This window comes from Aspergillus versicolor (genome assembly GCF_001890125.1).
Source record: "Aspergillus versicolor CBS 583.65 unplaced genomic scaffold ASPVEscaffold_10, whole genome shotgun sequence".
NCBI lineage: Eukaryota > Fungi > Ascomycota > Eurotiomycetes > Eurotiales > Aspergillaceae > Aspergillus > Aspergillus versicolor.
The window spans coordinates 314,376-332,523 of NW_024467533.1; the positions used below are offsets into that span (position 1 = coordinate 314,376).

At 52.3% G+C, this 18,148-nt stretch overlaps 7 protein-coding genes across 7 annotated transcripts; 4 read left to right on the top strand and 3 right to left on the bottom strand.

The window, feature by feature from the left end:
• Positions 1-2,123: 2,123 nt before the first annotated feature.
• Positions 2,124-3,670, bottom strand: ASPVEDRAFT_32367 (F-box protein; the record flags this gene model as incomplete). Its single annotated transcript, XM_040810599.1, has 2 exons — positions 2,124-2,935; positions 3,091-3,670. The coding sequence occupies 2 exons, from the start codon at positions 3,668-3,670 to the stop codon at positions 2,124-2,126; spliced, it is 1,392 nt and encodes a 463-aa protein (XP_040671795.1).
• Positions 3,671-5,058: 1,388 nt separating this feature from the next.
• On the top strand, positions 5,059-6,073 carry ASPVEDRAFT_45453 (GNAT family N-acetyltransferase). The gene is made up of 2 exons (XM_040813290.1): positions 5,059-5,940; positions 5,984-6,073. The coding sequence occupies exons 1-2, from the start codon at positions 5,221-5,223 to the stop codon at positions 6,032-6,034; spliced, it is 771 nt and encodes a 256-aa protein (XP_040671796.1). The 5' UTR covers positions 5,059-5,220; the 3' UTR covers positions 6,035-6,073.
• Positions 6,074-6,574: 501 nt separating this feature from the next.
• ASPVEDRAFT_140024 (uncharacterized protein) lies at positions 6,575-8,557 on the top strand (the record flags this gene model as incomplete). Its single annotated transcript, XM_040807621.1, has 1 exon — positions 6,575-8,557. The coding sequence occupies one exon, from the start codon at positions 6,575-6,577 to the stop codon at positions 8,555-8,557; it is 1,983 nt and encodes a 660-aa protein (XP_040671797.1).
• A 119-nt stretch (positions 8,558-8,676) lies between these two features.
• On the top strand, positions 8,677-9,696 carry ASPVEDRAFT_55774 (F-box protein; the record flags this gene model as incomplete). Its single annotated transcript, XM_040815116.1, has 1 exon — positions 8,677-9,696. The coding sequence occupies one exon, from the start codon at positions 8,677-8,679 to the stop codon at positions 9,694-9,696; it is 1,020 nt and encodes a 339-aa protein (XP_040671798.1).
• Positions 9,697-10,316: 620 nt separating this feature from the next.
• ASPVEDRAFT_32369 (uncharacterized protein) lies at positions 10,317-11,534 on the top strand (the record flags this gene model as incomplete). Its single annotated transcript, XM_040810600.1, has 3 exons — positions 10,317-10,926; positions 10,991-11,251; positions 11,311-11,534. The coding sequence occupies 3 exons, from the start codon at positions 10,317-10,319 to the stop codon at positions 11,532-11,534; spliced, it is 1,095 nt and encodes a 364-aa protein (XP_040671799.1).
• Positions 11,535-12,015: 481 nt separating this feature from the next.
• On the bottom strand, positions 12,016-14,826 carry ASPVEDRAFT_87362 (polysaccharide lyase family 26 protein; the record flags this gene model as incomplete). The annotated part of the gene is made up of 1 exon (XM_040818049.1): positions 12,016-14,826. The coding sequence occupies one exon, from the start codon at positions 14,824-14,826 to the stop codon at positions 12,016-12,018; it is 2,811 nt and encodes a 936-aa protein (XP_040671800.1).
• Positions 14,827-15,854: 1,028 nt separating this feature from the next.
• On the bottom strand, positions 15,855-17,470 carry bgt2 (GPI-anchored beta-1,3-endoglucanase EglC; the record flags this gene model as incomplete). Its single annotated transcript, XM_040807565.1, has 3 exons — positions 15,855-16,161; positions 16,360-17,222; positions 17,273-17,470. 3 exons carry the CDS (start codon positions 17,468-17,470, stop codon positions 15,855-15,857), a joined length of 1,368 nt encoding a protein of 455 aa, XP_040671801.1.
• Between the last annotated feature and the right edge of the window lie 678 nt (positions 17,471-18,148).

The following is an 18,148-nucleotide window of genomic DNA, read 5'->3' on the forward strand; positions in this document are numbered from 1 at the left end:
CCCTATGTCGTGTGGATATCCTATGTTGTGTGGCTGAACGCCAGTATACCTTCCCTTTGTTGCTGCTGTTGACTTCTACAACATCAGATCCAGTCTCCATTGCCAATTCCAGAATGAAACAAAGGCATTCCACAATTCTCGTATATGAAGAAAGCAATCATTGTAGAAAACAGACTTTGTTTTTATGCGCTGTTTTATGAGGCAAATACGGGGATTGATATTGATCAATAGTTTTCTTTCCACCCTGCTTCGAAAGGCTCTTTATACCGTGAATTTGCATGGTCGGCCACTTCCTATATATTAGACCCATTAGCACTCGATATTGCGATACTCACAATCAAACCGTCCTATCAAATATACATACCTTGTCGTCTTTAATCTGTATCCATTTCCCTTCCCCCTTCTTTCCTTATATGTCCGTCGTCATGGACCATGAAGGTGAGAGCTGTACCAGTACCATCGCTAAAAAGACTATCAATATCAAGTTTATTGCAGGCCCATCGCCGTGCTGTCGTACTGAACGAGTCCTATATACATACGGGTCTCTCAGGCTACAAAGTGTCGAGGCTGCAAGAAAAACAATCCGCATTCCGCGTGGCGACGGGTGCAAAGGCGATAGGGATAGTCCGGCTATGGCAGAAGTAAGTGCAATGGAGCACCTCAATCACCAGCATTGTATTCGCTTCGTTGACGCATGCGAGGCCAATGGCGCCGAAGGCGGAAGGGGAATCTACATCTTGACCAGCCCAATTGCTGACACGGATCTGGCACACATTTTAGGTGGATGTAAGGCGTGCACGCCCAACACCGACATCCCTTCCTTGTTCCGATGCCTGATCAACGGGTTGAACTATATCCACGGAAAAGGGATAATCCACATGGACGTCAAGCCCAGCAATATCCTGGTCCTGCAAGGACATGTGTACTTCACCGACTTTGGAGCATCGGTCAAGAGCCCCAAGCCGGGCGACCCGATAGAAAAAGATGGTGCGCCACGGACGCGAACAAAAGCGTACTGCGGCCCGGAAGTGGAATTAGGACAAACTCCGCAGACGTCTGCAGATATCTTCTGCCTCGGCGCAGTATTCCTGGAATGCCTCACTGTCTGTTGCGAACCCGAAATTCTAAAGAAAGCCCGCGAGAGTGGAGACCATGACGGCGAGTTTTCTTGGGCAGGGTATCATGGAAAGGTCCTCGAAGAGGTGAGAGACAGCATGAAAAAGAACGGTTCGGGATCAGGGTTTAAGTTCAAGAATTTGCTACTTCTATGCGAGTGGATGATGAACCCCTCGGAAAGCCAGCGGCCCTCGGCGTCCGCTCTCTCGCAGTGTTGGATGTACGCAGAGTGCCTTGGACTGCCAAAGTCCCTGTGCACCTCTGAGGAGTGCAGGAGTCTCGCGACCTTCAAGAGCACAGATGAAGCACTACAAGCCGCTTTGGTAACTGGCCACTGGCTGGCAGCTGAATTGCTCTGCAATGCCGGGGCGGACGTGAATATCAGATGCAATGCGCAACGGAGCGAATCCTGGGATGGTACTGGGAATTTTCTACATCTTGCGGCCTCCTATGGAAATAACAGATTCTTTAACTTTCTCTTAGATCAGGGGATTGAAGTCAACGTGACCGGCTATACAGGCTTAACACCACTCCATATCGCGGCAAAAAATGGGGACGAGGACATGACCAAGAAACTGCTGCAGCGAGAAGCCAAAATCAACGCAGTGGACCAAGAAGGTCGAACACCGCTCTATGTGGCATACGTCGAAAGGCAAGAAAGCATAATCCGCTTACTGGAGAATAACGGCGCTCACGAAGGGGATGTCGTTTGTGATGAAGATTCGGCCGAAGCATGCCGTTGATTAATATAATTTCTTATTTATACCACATAGAGGAGTATCGAACAAAGATAATATTGATTTAACTTTTCTCTAGTCTAAATACAACTGTATGAATGGCCAGCATCTTGATAATTAGAAATATTATGATATGTACTGCATTAGCTATTGCACTACAAAACAAAAGGAAATTTGTGCCTAAATAATACATCAGTATATGCACTTAGCGCATAATATGTAAAGCTATGCTTGACTAACAGTCCAGATATTGCCCGAGCATAACAGCAACTAGAGCCCGTAAGAATTCCCACAGATCGTCCAGCTCTCGCAACAGAGACACTCGATGTCTGGGAACGGATCCTGCGGTTGGACATACTGCCGCCGAAAGACAACATCTGTGTTGGGAAATACTATGTCAGACCCCTCTGGGATAGGGCGAACGACATAGGACACATTTTCCCTCGTGATGAAAGTCACCGTTCTGACATTAGGTAGGGTATCATCGACCAACCACTTGTGAGCTGCCTCGGCATACAATCCAGGTGATACCGTGGATTTATGCGTATCACGGTCATCCATGATGCGAAGATGCTTCAAGCTCTGCGGGAAGAGGTGAATAGTGAGCGGGCTGACCCATCGACAGAGATTCCCTTCGAGCACCTCCACCGTAGTGGCGAGTTCCTGTAAAACAGAAAACGATAAGAAATCCGTATGGTACCTTCGACGCGGCATAGGGGTCAGCAGGGGAAATTCGAGGTCCAAAGCAAGGAGTGAATGCCCCTGGTTCTGCGCAATGGTGTCTACATAGTGCTGTCTGGCCTCCTTCGCGCGGAGCGGTATTTGACGAATCGTGCCCTTGAAGGTAAACCGTCGGAGGGCCCTTGGGACCGCCAGGACTTTGCCCAGAGCTTCAGTTCCAATATCGCATCCGCGCAGGGTAAGCTCTTCAAGGGAGGTGGTGTGTCTTCTGTTTTCGTTAAAGCAGCAGAAGTCTTTCATGGTCGCTGCGTAGATCGAAAGCGATTTTAGATGGGGGTGGAGGAAGATAGAGTCCCGCAAGCCAAGGTCCCAGGATTCACCGTTGCTCAGGTTGAGCTCGCCTAAGATGGGGATTAGCTTAATGTGGATTATGAAAGAAACCGGTCCTTCGGGGGGTTAGATGGCATGTTGAGGGTCGTTTCAAGAAAGCGTGTCCCAATGGGCAGAGCCCTTTCTTTCGGCGATGTTAGCAGGGGACTTCATGGAGAATACATACAAGTCTGTAGGTTTATTAGAATCGGAGACGAGACTGACTGCAGGAAGAGTGTATGGAATTTTGCGCATTCCTCCAGCTGCCGGGTCCTGGTGATGTGCGTCGACACCTCCTGGTTCCGGGCTATTGCCAAATCCTCGTAAGCGTCCTCGTATGCATGTGCTCGGATTACCAGCTTTTCAAGCCCATCCATGTGAGCGAGTCGCGTCGAGAGAGACTCTGCATATTGAGGATTCCCAGAGGGTGCCACCGGGAGATCGGGTAGCTGTGGTCTACAATGTCTGAGCTGCGTTAGGGAATTGATCTTATCTCGACCGGATATCACACCCTGATGATAGTGCACTGTCAAGGACCTGACATGCCTGGCGAGTTCAGGACTTTTGTCCAAGCATGCTGCAAAAGAGTCACCCTGATCGTCGTCGATGCGCGGGTGCCGGTAGAGCTCCGGCGCCACGACATCATAAAGACGACGGCATACGCAGCGTAGGCGAATCACGGTGTCCCGATCAAGGTAGTCAAATATATCCAATAGTAACTCGACTGGCAAGTTCTGAAGCGGAGGGATTTGATTCATTTCCGCCATGATCTACGATGAATGGGGTTGGAAGTACTCGGTACGCAAGTCGGTTTAAGTAGCGCCAATATCAAAGAGCACACCAGTTGTTTGACATTACGGCTGCTTTCATGTTGTTTCAAGACAGGTAAGAATCAAAAGTTCGTCCGCTTTCCGTCACGACTGTAGCAGGCAAGTTTCGGGAGTTCCTTGTTGCCTGCCATATACCAGTGTCGTTATCTACACTTACTCTCGTCTCACAATACATAATAAGCAACGAAGCCCCTGTTTGTAGAAATCTGTAACGTAGACACATCGCTTGTGCCTTTTAATAGCCGTTGGACAGAATGGCTTCGGAACGCCTTTGTATTGAAATTCAATGGTGGTTGTCCACTATATCAACAAAGAAATATATATCACAGCGTAGATTGCAAGCAGCGAGGCACCACTAGCCAACTCTTTGTACCGCAAATGAAACCGGATAAATTTAGTCAGAACGAATACTTGTTCCGCTGAAAGGTTACGTATATCTCCGTGCCATTGAGCCTGTTCTACAAATGGCAACCGCACTGGACTGCGTCCATGATGCGATTGTCTACCTTGGACGGTGATGTATGGGAAATGTTTTCGTTGCCGACAAAGTCGCCACCATCTTGACAAAGATTGCTTCAAAATAATGGAGAAAAATTAAATATCTCTACAGCGTCTGAATGATTTCACAACATGACTCGTTGAATTTGCCCATGCTTTGATGAAGTCGGCCAACGGACGTATCTGGAAGATGTTCATTGTGTCCATAGTGAGGGAGGTAGAGACTGGCGCAGGCTTCGATGAAGGGCTACAATATCAGTAATCAGAATGATGAAAGTCCAAGGAAAATGATTTGATGAAAAGGAGAACTGGCTCTGTCCAGGTTCCTCTTCGGCTTTGAGCAGCCGTCCACAGGGGAATAGAGCTGCTGTCCTGTAACGCGCGCGTGTTGAATCGCTGGTTTCCGCGCACCAGATTAACCAGGCAGCTCCTTAGCCTTAATGGACTCTGTAAGTGAAGACGCGGGCATTATTTTCATGGCCGCAATGGTGTTGTTCTACTGTGTAACCCTGTCCGCGAGGTTCGACCGAGATTTGTAAACAAGGGCTTTATCGCGACGCGGTTGGTGGAATCGTTGCAGCCTAGTAAAGCAATTGGAAAATCAGCTTGTCTAACTTTATTAGAACAATGTGCTGTGGCATAATTATATTCGTTCATGTTGTAAAGCAACCACTCGTACTGTACTCGAATGTCCTATCCCGACTTAGCATAGCCTAATATAATAGTCAGGCAGCGTTATTATCCGCCCCCCCCCACTAGGCTGTCGCATTCTGCTCCTCAAATGGGATCGAAGCAGTACTAAGGAACGGCCTGCTAAGCATCTCCAACAAATACGACGGTAGCTTGCGCAAAGACGAGGCTAGACGCTCCTGGTCAGCACGAGTGAGTCACCGCGGGGCTTAAATATCACACCACGATTCTGGTCAATATTTATTGTTTTGACAGGAATTTCTATACCATTACCAATGGATATGAACACCACCACGAAAATGGCCCCAGCCCTACCCGCAAATATCGAAATCCAACCCCTGCGCATAACAGACCTCAGGGACGTCTACCTTCTCGCCGAGGCTGCCTTCCACGTCAACAACCGGCTGCTCTACACCGGGAAACTATCCCCATCGTCAATCTCAAATCTAGTAGCCAGCAGGGAAAAGTCTTTCACAGAGAAACACATCACGGCGTTTAAAGTCGTCGACTCCTCTGCGTTTCCGCCTACATCCATCTCAAGCACGCCAAATGGCGCCGGAGAGGCAAAAGTCGAGGAAAAAGGTAGAATAATCGGTTGGGCACAGTGGGCAGTCTACGAAACAGACCAAGTCGTCGACAAGTCCGTTGACGAGATTGTTGGAGCGCGGCTTGATCTCGATATCCCCGAGCTGAGAAAGGAGGTGGCGGAGCCCTCTTGGAGGATGATCCAGGAAGGGAAAAGGGAGATTCTAGGCGTTTCGCCTGCAGACGCAGGATATGGGAAGGTAGTGACATTGAGGAGGAGGGTTGAGTTGGAAGGTATCTGCGTGCATCCCGATTACCAGAGGAAAGGCATAGCCAGGGAGCTGTTGAAGTGGGGGACTGATGAGGCAGACCGGTTGGGGCTGGATCTTTATCTTGAGGCGACAGAAGAGGGCAGGCCTGTTTATGAAAGGGCTGGATTTGAAGCTATCAAGGAAGAGCGGTTTGAGTGCGAGTTTGGGGCGGCGCCGTTCACTGTAAGTCTCTGCTGCGATGCTGGGATAGGGCTAACTTGCACAGTTTATGATACGGCCGCCGCGAAAACGGTCAATTGAAGAGGTTTCTAATTAGATAATAAACGATAACAGACAGAATCTAATGACATTAGGCTAGATTCTTGCGATACTGCTGTCGACTGAATGTTAGCTGAAGGACAATTCTTGCCACGGAGCCAAAGTATACAAAATACCATAGGGAGAGGCCAATTATCCGGCTATGTGTAGCATGTTTGGTTCCGCCACCACAGTGGTTGGTAATCCAGGGTCGGTAATTGTAATCATGGCCACGTCCCTCAAATTCGACAGCGCCGTTCTTCTCGCCACAGGGCACCTCCGGTACCTATCCAGCCAAAGCCACAGTCGGGCCAGAATTCCTCGTAGGACGCCACTGCACCCGGAATGTGGAGCCTGACATCATCCAACACGACGTCATGCAAACGATATGCAACGTTCGGAAGGCGGAAAAAATCAACTGTGGTTCGAGCGGCAATATCATCCTAATTGAAGACCGATGACAGATCGGAATCCTGGCGATAAGCAGTTTCCTGTGTTGTGCTGATCCGCGCTGTAGTTGGGGTATCAGTACTCGGTCAGTGCAGTCCAATCGATCGACATGCCGAAGGGCGAACACTGCGGGAATATCTGCGCGCAGCAGCTGGCGGACACGCTACCTGTCGGCGTGGCGGTTGTGAACCCGCGCGACGAAATTGTCTTCGTGAACCGGCGCTTCCACGAGCTCACCGCGAGCCGTTTGCCCAAGGGCCTGGATTGTCTATCACAGTCGATCCACTACGATGATTACGAGCAGATCGCCGAGGCCTACCATGTTGCTGTGCAGACGAAGACGGGGATCCGCAGAGAATACCGAGCGACAGGAAAGACGGAGGACTGGCGGGCTCTCTCGCTGACGCCGCTAGACGAGGACGATGTAGAGCAGTTTGGTTTGAGCGATAACGGCGGATTGATTTGTATGATTAGCGACATTACACTGGAGAAGACGGCGGAGCTATTGCAGAGGAAGATTGCGGATGATGCGAAGCAGCGCAAGCAACAGCAGGAGCGGTTCATTGATATGATTAGCCACGAGGTGCGCAACCCTCTGTCTGCGATCTTGCACTGCGCGGAGGATATCATGGATGCAGTGCAGGATGAGGCACCGGAGGGTGCGAAGGAGCAGATGGCCAGGATTGCAGAGGCCGCGGAGACGATCAATCTCTGCATCGCCCATCAGAAGAAGATTATCGACGATGTGCTGATTTATTCAAAGTTGGATGCGTCGATGCTGACCCTGTCGCCGCAACAAGTTCAGCCGAAAACACATGTGGCTACGCTGCTGACCATGTTTCGGCCTGAGCTTCGCAAGCAGCGTATTGAGTTCCAGTACCAGCTTGACCAGTCCTATGCCGATTGTGATCTGGACTGGGTGGTGGCCGACCTCGACAAGATGGGTCAAGTCTTGATCAACCTCGTCTCCAATGCTATCAAGTTCACGGCCCAGTCGGAGAGCGAAAGGAAGATTCGAGTCTCCATGGGGGCTTCCAAGATTAGACCACCCTCATACCCGCCGAATGTCGTATTCTTTGAGCCAAACGAAGCTGCTTTGAAGCTTGACTCTACTGGGGGTCCTGATTGGGGTCGCGGGGAGAGCGCATATATTATGGTCGCCGTCAAGGATACGGGGATCGGAATAAGCGACCAGCACCAGAAACTGCTATTCGAGCGATTCAAACAGGCAACACCTCGAACAGACCGGATCTATGGGGGATACGGGCTGGGTCTTAATATCAGTCGCAGGCTGTGCCATATGCACGGCGGTGAGATTGGCGTCAGCTCCAAGGAAGGCGAAGGAAGCACCTTCGGCTTTTTCTTCACTATTCGTCGATGTGTCGACATGCCTGAGATCACAGAAGAAGACAGAGAGTCTCCTGTCGATGAGTTGTGCCATCAGATTAAGGATCTGGACAGCAAAACTCCAGACGTCGCACGAGATACCTCCATGGCGGACTTCTCTCAGGACCCACCAGTAACACACGTCAACGAGGTCGCAGTCAGCACCAAGAGTGACGATCGTAAGGACCATTCGGCAGAACTGGCCGCCGCAGTATCTCGAGGCGACAGCTCGTCAATTGCAAGCCGGCACGGCACCAACGTCGATGAATTCTCAACCAAGCAAGAGCCCAAGGCAATAACTGACATGTCCAAACTAGAGCGCCCTCACCATATTTTGTTTGTCGAAGACAACATCATAAACCAACGGGTTCTTTCACGCAAGCTGAAAATCGCGGGCTTTGAGGTCACCACAGCGAATAACGGACAGGAGGCGCTTGACGCGTGGGAGCGCCACACATTCGACTGTATACTCATGGACCAGGAGATGCCTGTAATGGATGGGAACTCGGCAACGCGCGAAATAAGAGCACTCGAAAAGCGCAAGGGGACCCGTGTTCCTATACTGGGGGTCACTGCAAACGTGCGACAAGACCAGCAGGCGGACATGTTGGACGCGGGCATGGATGGGATCGTGCATAAACCGTACAAGATGTTGGAGCTCTGTGACAAGATCCGTGATTCAATTCGAGCCACCGAGATAGAATAGACTCTGGCTGTCCGTCTGATGTCGACCCTCTATACAGGCGGACCAGGCCACGTGGCTGCCACCGTTCTCAATGCGAGTTCGCTGGCTGGGATATCTTGTTGTCTGCAACTGCAGCAACGATGGACGGCAAGCTCGACCAGGTTCAGGAGGCAATCCTGCGAGTCGCTACATATCCCCGTCGCGACTGGGACCTTGCTGTTGCCAGAGTCAACCCAGCCCGTCATGGGGCCGTCCGGCATTCTCTGCTGCGTCCTCCTGCTGGCCCCGCAGCGACTCTCGGCAGACTTGATATCTTCCCCGCTGAAGTTCTGAACGAGATCTGCCTTCACCTTGATATCGCATCGCTGTTCTACTTTCGCCATGTCAATAAGCGGGCCTCTCAGGTCGTGCACGGCTTACCGTCGTATCAATTTCTGGTCGATCATGCCTTCGACGCCTGGTGTGTGGTTCTGAGAACCGGCATAGCACCGTACTTCCCACTACCTCATCTTACCGCCGCCCTTCACACAGAGAACTGTCGCCTCTGCGGCTCATTCGGCGGATATGTCTTTGTCCCAGCTCTGATCCGGTGCTGCCAGACCTGCATGACCTCCTCGCCTAAACTACGCGTTGTAACAGAAGCAAGCCTGAAGAATTATTTCCCCAACAAGCCACTCTCCCAAGTCGCTCGAAGAGTGCCAATGCTCAAGTCGCTATCACCGAAATACGCTGGACACCTAGAAGCGCAGAAGCGGGCCACGTACGTCCTCTCAGAGCAGCAGGTCCTCCGCGAATGTCAACCCAGAGGCCCATACCACTCCAGAATGGTCCATGAAGAAGCACCCTTGGCGCGCGAAATGGCGACTACGGGAATGGTGTTTGTTGATAAAGCTAGCGGTAGGGTCGAAGATGGTGTATCTTGCTCGGGCTGCCACGTTGGGTATGAGGCCGCACTTGAAAGGGCCGATCACGAGCAAGTTAGGAAGCACATGCGGGTCCTCGGAAAGGTTTACTCTCAGCGAGGTTTCCTCGACCATTTCAAGGCCTGCCCTAAGGCTCAAGAATTGTGGGAATCGAGTCAAGGGGGGACCCGTCCGGTCAAGCTGCCGATGTACGTTCTGTTGACGGAAAAGACCATGATGCGTTATGATTTGTTATGAATAGGCTGGCCGGATCATGAACAGCCAGACACGGTCTAGCCGGTTATGTTATTATGGCGTAGAATGTGACGGCGATATCTAGAACAGTAGCGGATAGACGGTCAGTATAGAGCAAATGTGAATTAAACCAGTTAGCACAACAGTTGCTATTTTTCCTTTTTCGATATCTCATCTCCTCGTTGACTCGTTCATCCTGTTTCTTTCACTCGAATCCCCTCGTCTCACTTGGCTTTGAGTTCATTCAGTTGAAATGTCAAACGGAGAACGCCACTGAGAAAGTGAAGTCAATGAGATCCAACAATAAAATGGAATTGACTGACAATTGACTCACCGTCACGTGGGATGCAGTAACACAGCACCTGCTCTCTCTCTCTCTCTCTCTTCTTGTCTTGCTTCATCTTGACTATACATATCTCTCTCTTCCACATTCATCTTTCCGCATCCTTGTCTCCCTCGTCCGTACTCTCTTGTGTCGATCATTATCGTACCTCAACAGAGCTGCCATAACACCTCCCCGTCTGCGTGTAGTCGGTGTTGACACGACACCTCGAGTTCTGCGATTGAAGGCCACGTCCCCTTACACTGCTGGCTATACATCCTTTCGGCTGTCACATATCCCCATGTCCCACGACCAAAGCGAGATGACTCGCAAGGTAATTAGCATCTCGCCCAACTGGGATACTCGAGTCACAGTACATGAATATGAATCCTCACGGGACCAAAATAACAAACAAGTCCAGATAATATCAAACAGTGCTGTGTTTGAAGTCCAGCGAGAGATATTGTCAAGCATTGAATATTTCACCGCAATGTTCAAAGGCCAATGGAGAGAATCGGACGAGCAAGACATATCCTTGCACGAAGATGAAGTCGAGGCCATGGAAATACTGTTTCGGGGTATGCACAATACAGTCGACATGACTCCCTCCTCTCCGGTTTCTGTTGCAACGATTTGGAACCTGATCGGTGCATGCGCTAAGTATCAGGTCGAGTTTCGACATGGGACGCTCAAAACCTGGTTAGTCTCGTGGTACGAAGCCAAACGCCGGTCTACCATATACGTTGCCGACTACTTCCTTGAGAGAACCTTACTATATCCCTTTTACGCTTTTGACTACCCGGAAGGGTTCCAGAAAATTTCCCATACTCTAGCCTATGGTAGTAGGGGCCATATATCCGAATATAATCCCACTAATCGCCATGTCTTACACCTACCCCCCAGAGTGATGCGTGAGTCTCTTCCAATATCCCTAGTGCTATCTCAGCTATCTAATTCAGTATTGGTCGGTTATAGAGCAGTTGAATGCAGCCCGCGGCCGCCTCCGCAATATCCTTCACAATGGTCTGTTTGAACACGCCGCTAACATGCTCCGTCACGCCACATGTTCGTGTAAGGAGAAAACTTTCTTCGAGTATTTCAAAGAACTCGAATCCATCGAAGTCTGGCCTCTAGAAAATACCATGAAGCATCGCAGTATCGACGATATTATCGGCAACCTTCGAGGGTTCAACGCCTCCAAAGTCACCGCTCACCTGAAGAAAGCGAGATCGAAAGGTACCGATAGCGGGATATCCTGGAGACATGAGACAACATGTGCATGTGCAGGATGGTAGACTGGAAGGGCATAGTTTCATCCACGGCAGACACTGTGAAGGGATACTTTCATGGATTATGCCTCGATTGTATGAGCGTGACCAAGGCCCTGCAGGAAGGTCGGGACCCCGACCATGAGTACTGGTGCAGTGGTAAACGCTTGAAATGGGACTCCAACTGTCGGGTCACTCATGGTGAGCCTGGTATTTCAGCTTTATGGGCCGCCGGGAGAAGCGAGGGATGATTGCTTATTGAGTTGGTAAGCTGCTATCACTGGTCGTCATCAAAATGCTTGCGCTTGGTTAATCCGGTATCGTACTTGCTTGGTTGTCCGGTTGTAGCTTTTATGCCTTGGATACTGAAAGACTGCCCAGGGTCAATTTGTTTCCTTAATCCGGTTTGTATCTAGTTAAGCCAGCAGCATGTTTGGCGGCAGCGACTGTTTCTTTATTCTCCTGCAATGCCCATGACACCCATTGTGAAATGCGGTGCAGATCATCTAATGCTTCAACCTCTTACCAATATGTACGGCTGTTATCTACCTATCAAGGGGATTACCCAAAAGCCGGCAATAAGCCACCAATATTGCATCTGTACGTACGTGATCAGACTAGGATCAGCACATGGATAGCATAGAATAATAGCTGACTTGGTTTCTCGAAACGCATAGCTATCCCGAACACTAGTACAATGATTCTCTTATTAGGTATACAACACCACGCTGATTAATTGGGATACGGCGAATCCTCCAAGGCATCCCCAGCCAGCGCCAGATTCTGAATCGCTGCGAGTCCATATTGCGCAACCGCATTTGTACTGACAAACGTCGCCTCCTGCACCGGAATAAGGACCGCACTCCCATTAACCTCCTCGCTAGTCCAAGTCTCATTCGCCGTGAAGCCGTCATTGTTAACATAGAACTCTTTCCACGCACGCTCGGCCACGGTGGAGTTATCCTGGTCGTGCGCCCAATACGCAGTCAACCGGGAGTGGCCTTGGATCAAGTTCAGACTGCCAAAGTCCTCCCCGTACCTTGCTTTCTGCTCCGCTGCAGATGCCGAATAGTAGTAACAGTACTCGAGCCAGGCGTCCTTGAGGCGATCCGGGGCAGCGTCAGCCCAGTGGTCCAGAAGCTCGGAGACGACTTCGGGCAGACCGAAAACGGCGTTGAGATGGGATACCTCGACAAGGCCGGTGTTGTTGAGATCCGCAGGGGGCGGTGTCAGTGTGCCAGTGGTTGATGAGTATAGACCGGAGCCGGTGACAAAGCCGTTCGTCAGGTTCGTGATACCCCGGGCAGTCTGGGTCAGCTTTTCGCGTGCTTCCTGCCAGCGAGCGCCACGGCGTTCCCATTCAATCAGCCAGCCGCCTGCTAATCCGGCCCAGTCGGTACCTAGGGAGATCGTGGCCGGTTGACCTGGAGTCGGTGTCCAGCCGTCCTCGCGCACTTTTCTGTTCGGGTCCAGAACTTCATACGTCTTGTCTGTGTCGAGTGCTTCCTGGAGTAACTCGCCAACGCGCTCGTCACCGCCGGACAGGTAGTAGAAGTACTTCCGGTACTGCGGCTGGGTAATGCGGACTTGCTTTGCACTGTCAGCCCAGTGTTGCACCCCATGTCGAGTTCCAAGACCCTTCCAGTCGCCGATATGGTACACGTCGACCTCGCCGGTGTGTCTGGTCAGGGCCTCAGCAAGACGGAATACATCCTCGCGTCCTGTGCGCAGGAAGTACTGCCACAAGAACAGATCAGGAGACAGCTCCGAGTTGTCCCATGCGAACCCACCGACATCGTAGCGCCAGATATGCCTATCCTCGTCGTAGGTGTGCATGTAGTCGCCATAGTCGAGGAAGCCGTACCACCTGCGCGACTCAACCTGGCCTTCATAATACTCGACCAGGAACTCGAGGTTCTCCTCGATAGTCGCCGCCTTGTCGTTAGAGGTATCCGGCAAGTTCCAGTAAATCCCTATGGCTTTCGTCTCACGGATATATGACGGCTCCGCAACGAGAACCGGCGGCTCGTTTGTATGCTTGCTGAGTGTTGCGAGTCGGTCACTGTCGGGTGTCTGGTCAAACGCGTACAGATATACCTCGCTGGTCCTGGCAATTCCATACGGCGTGTTGAAATCCTCCTCGTAGTCTTCATACGTGATCTCCAACCCATCCAGCTGCTTCTCATACGTGTCTAGGCCCATCCCGTCATGGTAAGGTCGAAGGTCCAATGGCGCCGCCTCGGGACTATACAACCAAATGGTAACCTGCCCTTGATCCTCCCCAGCATTGGCAATCTCAACTCCAGCCGGGAACCTCTTCCAGAAATCACGCAATCCAACCGCAATGCCCCCCTTGGTCGCACCCCCGAGGTACGTCAGCCCATTTGATCTGGTCCCCCCAGGAATATGCACCCACCCCTGCCCGGCCTTAGTGCGCTTCGCAATCGTGAATCCATCCGGCGAGAGCTGCGAAAGTTTATAGTCGTTCCAGGCGGGAATCCACTGAAGCCGGCTGGTCACCCGCTCATCCCACTCGCTTTCATCAGGCAATTTCTCACCCGCGACCTGGGCAGCGCGCACTTCCTCTCCTGGATCTCTGCGTAGGCCAGTTATACCTTTAACAGCCTCGTGGAGGAAGCCCCCTTCCTCACCAGGAATGCGCACATGCCTGTTATACAACTCTTCGCCAGCCAAGGGGACAGAAAACCTGATTCCCAACGCGGAGACGAAGTCGCTCTCTGCATCGCCATCGAAGACAATACTGTGGACAATGCGAATCGCATCAGAGTTCGCATAAAGATAGAACCGGACAACGAAGGGAAGCCACCCCTCGCCGTCGCCCGTAATCGGTGCATGCTGGCCACGCACAGTGACAAGCGCACGAGAGGTCCCATTCCCTGTAGTAACAGAAACCCCCGAAATGCTACTCTCAAAATTGCTGTATGAGATCGAGGCATTCGCGCGCGCAGCAACATCCTCCGCAACACCGGACTGGGTATGCAGGACCAATTTCCCATTCTGCCCAACTGTCTGGCCCGATGAAGTCGTTATCGAGTCGACAATGTTAGCCCCCTTCTTCGGAAATGCGACGGTGATTTTGCCTGTGTCGACGGTAACTGTATCGGCGGTATTCTGGATCTTCACTCCGCCTGTACTCGACGACTGAGGCTTTCCTGTTTTCACGCTCACGCTGTACTCATCGGCCACAGTCCCATTCTCGGTGTCGACAGCAGGCAGCGCGTGCCCTGTCCACTTAATCGACCCATCGGCCCAGTATCCGTTGACCCAGGAGTGCAGAGGCGCATCTCCGCTCTGCAAGCCCGAGATGCTGAACGCGGTGTTATTGAAGTAGTATTTGCCCTGCGGCCAGGGAAGTCCGAACGTCGTTCCTGCGGTGTAGGATGGTGTATCTCCGAGCCAGCGCACGGGAATGGACTCCGCGTTGGAATTTGCCCTCGTGCTAGGTGTTCCAGGGAGGGCGACAGTTCCAGGGACGACGGCCGACAAGAGGCAGAGAAGAGAGCCTGTGATAGCGGACCGCATTGTGAACACGAGGCTGGATGAATATCCCCCTCGCTTCTCAAAATCAATTCGACCCAGCTCAGTTCACTTCACTTCCACCTACTCCAGCCGGGAAAGACTATCCTTTTAACTCTCAATGCAATCGCGTCAAATACGCCGTCGTTCCGTCATAAATCGGCCGGGCGCCGTGCTAGCACATCATCGTGCCTCAGGGGAAATAGATTAAATCACTGCATGTCTCCAATTATGCCATTTCGGGTATTTCTCGGGATAAAGCACAGCGAGCGAGCGCTGAAGAAAAGCCGAGCATAGACCAAGACGCGCGCTAGATGGCACCATTATTGGTGGGCTGCGATGGAGGAAATCTCCGGCGGGGTGCCAATTAATGTGACCGCCGATGAATTCCTTGTATTGGCAATGGCCTTCTCTGTTAAACTGGGGTTGTTACGACAAACTCTGTTAATATTAAGCCTGAACTCTGGGGATGCTGGCTTCCACGTTGAGTTCTTGTTTCCCCGCATTCTGATATTCACCCCCAGTAGAGATCGGTCCGGCTTTTCAGGTCAGTCATCGCCGAGGCCCCTAGCGAGATTCTCAACGGTGGACCATGCATTTCAGAGCCTGTTTGAATAGAGCGTGCCTATACGGGAAGAAGTAGAGATGGCAGACCCCATTCGGATGTGTCCCCAATGCCAACAACAAACCCTCTACATCTCGGAACATCCACGCCGAGACAGCCAAACTAGAGGGGACAGCTACCGACGCTGATACAGGGACACTGCAGGGCGACGCAAAGCCTAGATCTACTCTATTGCCGACTACGTTATATATTGATAGATTGCTTGGCTGAGTTTCAGAAATGTGCCACTTCCGAAATAAGATCTCCCCTTCTACCAAGGACAATCTTGAAGAATGTATGAAACCTCAATTCTAGGTTTATTCTGAATACACAAACGAAGGTAATTTATAATCAAAATAATAAAATACAGCCTGTTTTTCTAACCCGAGCATAATCCAACAATTCCGAGCGCCGTGCTAAGATCTATAATCTAGAGAGCAACCGCAAGGGCAGCGACAAGGACAGCCGCGCCAAAGATGGAGCCGGAGAGACGGGCACCAGCACCAGTAAACTCAGATGGGCTGGGGCTGGGGCTGGACTGGTCAGAGGTGCCAGACCCAGAGCCAGCGCCCGAACCAGTAGCACCAGCGCCAGAGCCAGACGAGCCAGACGAGCCAGCACCGGCGCTAGAGGAAGGAGTGGCAGTAGCAGAGCCGGAGGGGGAGATCACGATGCTGCTGGAGGAAGCGCCGACACCGCTGCCACCGAAGGAGCCGGAGGAACCGAGAGAGCCGCCGCTGCCGAGGCCAGAGCCAGAGCTGGAGGCGACAGGAGAGGCGGAAACGGTGGAGGAGCCCTGGGCAGCGGATGAGAAGCCAGAGCCGACGGGGGAAGCAGGGACGGTGGAAGAGCCAGATCCAGCGCCGGATCCAGCGCCAGATCCAACACCGGAGGAAGAAGCAGCGACAGTAGAAGAGCCGGATCCAGCGCCGGACGAGCTGGCACCTGAAGAGCTGGCGCCGGAGCTGGAGCCGGAGTTGGCACCGGAGTTGGCACCGGAGCTGGCGCCAGAGCTAGTCTGACGACCGGTAGAAGCACCACCGCCGGTAGAGGACTTGCCCTTGCAGCTCAGGTCGTACAGAGGCTTGGTGGTGAGGCTGTTGCCGACAATGCCGAAGCTGGGGTTGGGTGTAGAGGAACCAGCGGCGTCCTGGAGGATGTACCACCAAGTGTTGACCTCATCGAACAGAGGGCAGCCAACCTCGTCCCAGAACCTCTTCGCATTCTCGATGGAGGCGACAGCAAGGTTCTGCTGGTCGCCGCTGACGGGCCAGCCACCCTCGGTGATCCAGACGGGCTTGCCATTGGCAACGCCCTTGGTCTTGCCGACGGCATCGTTCCAGAGGTTCTTGGCGTTGTCGATGGAGTTCTCCATCTCGCTCTGGAAGTAAGGGTAGCCGTCGAAGCCGAGCCAGTCTACCTCCTCGATGACGGCGCTGTTGGAGCCGTTGGTCCACGAGTTCCAGGTGTCGACGTGCCCGACGGGGGCGTCGCTGAGGCTGGTGCCGGAGATGGCCTCACGGACGCGCTTGATGTATCCAATGAGCTCCTCGGGCTCGGTACCAATGCCGGCATTGGCCTTGACACCGATCTCCGAGTTGCGGTAGAGGTCCTCGCTGCCGACGGAGATACCGACGACGAGCTTGGTGAAGGAGTCACCGTACTGCTCGATGGCGGACTTCAGAGCAGTGATCTCGTTGTCCATGTTTCCACCGGATGCCCAGAGACCGAGCAGAAGGGATGTCTCCTCGGCGATGGCGGCGGGGATGGCCTCGATGGGGGAGTTGCCTTCACCTTGCTACACGGGGTCAGATATGTCATGCACAACAACAAAGCAAGGATACTTACGATCATGGTGTAGAGGCGGGCACTGTTGAAGCCCGAGGTACCCTCGAGGTTCTTTGCGGTCTGGAACTCGGACTGGAAATCAGCCTGGGCCTTGAGGCTGCCATCAGGCTTGTTGTTGCCATAGTTGAAACCCTTGGAGGCGGCCTCGGCAGAGGCAAGAGAGAGAGCGAAAGCGAGAATCTGAGTTTTGGTGAACATTATGATAGCGAGAGTATTAGAAGAAGAACAAAGGAAAATGGGAGTTCAACGAAGGAGTGGATGGGTTGCGGATGATGGCGGGCAGACAGCGACTGCTTTTGAAGGCCGCAGACCCGACAGAAAGCGAGGGCCAGGCGGCGATTAGTCTAGACTCGCAGATGTGGAGTCGGCCGCGTTGTCGAACGACTAAAGATAGATCAATAATAATTCACAAAGGGCTCCATGCTGGATCCAGTCAGGTCCAGTTCAGGGCCCGTTCCAAGGACGGCCGCCAGTCATTTCCTAGTGCGTGCTTAACCAGATCTCCCGAACTGTGGTCCAAAGTCAACATCATTGAACACACTCAGTGGCAAGTAAAACTTCACTTCTCGAATACACTGTCTATGGCTTCACCGACCGGCTGCAGGAACAGTGTAGGGACCTGCAGGCGGTTCACAGCCGTGAGCTGTCCACACCAGCTGCAAACTGCCAGCTCACCTCCTGAACTCACATCTGCATATTGCTTTTGATTGCTGTCTGACAAGCTTCTAAATCCGGCGACAGCAACTAGCAGCCACTGTGGATTCGCCACCTCCCTTTTCTTGTCGTGGACCTCTCTTAGGGCTCACAGTGCTCAACTTGGCAGACGTCATGCCACTTTATGCATCACATGACTCCCCTATCCAGGCTGATGTTCGC

Coding starts and splice junctions, on each gene's coding strand:
- ASPVEDRAFT_45453 (XM_040813290.1), top strand. CDS start 5,221: ATGGCCCCAGCCCTACCCGCAAATATCGAAATCCAACCCCTGCGCATA. Junction 5,941..5,983: donor TTGGGGCGGCGCCGTTCACT/GTAAGTCTCTGC, acceptor TAACTTGCACAG/TTTATGATACGGCCGCCGCG.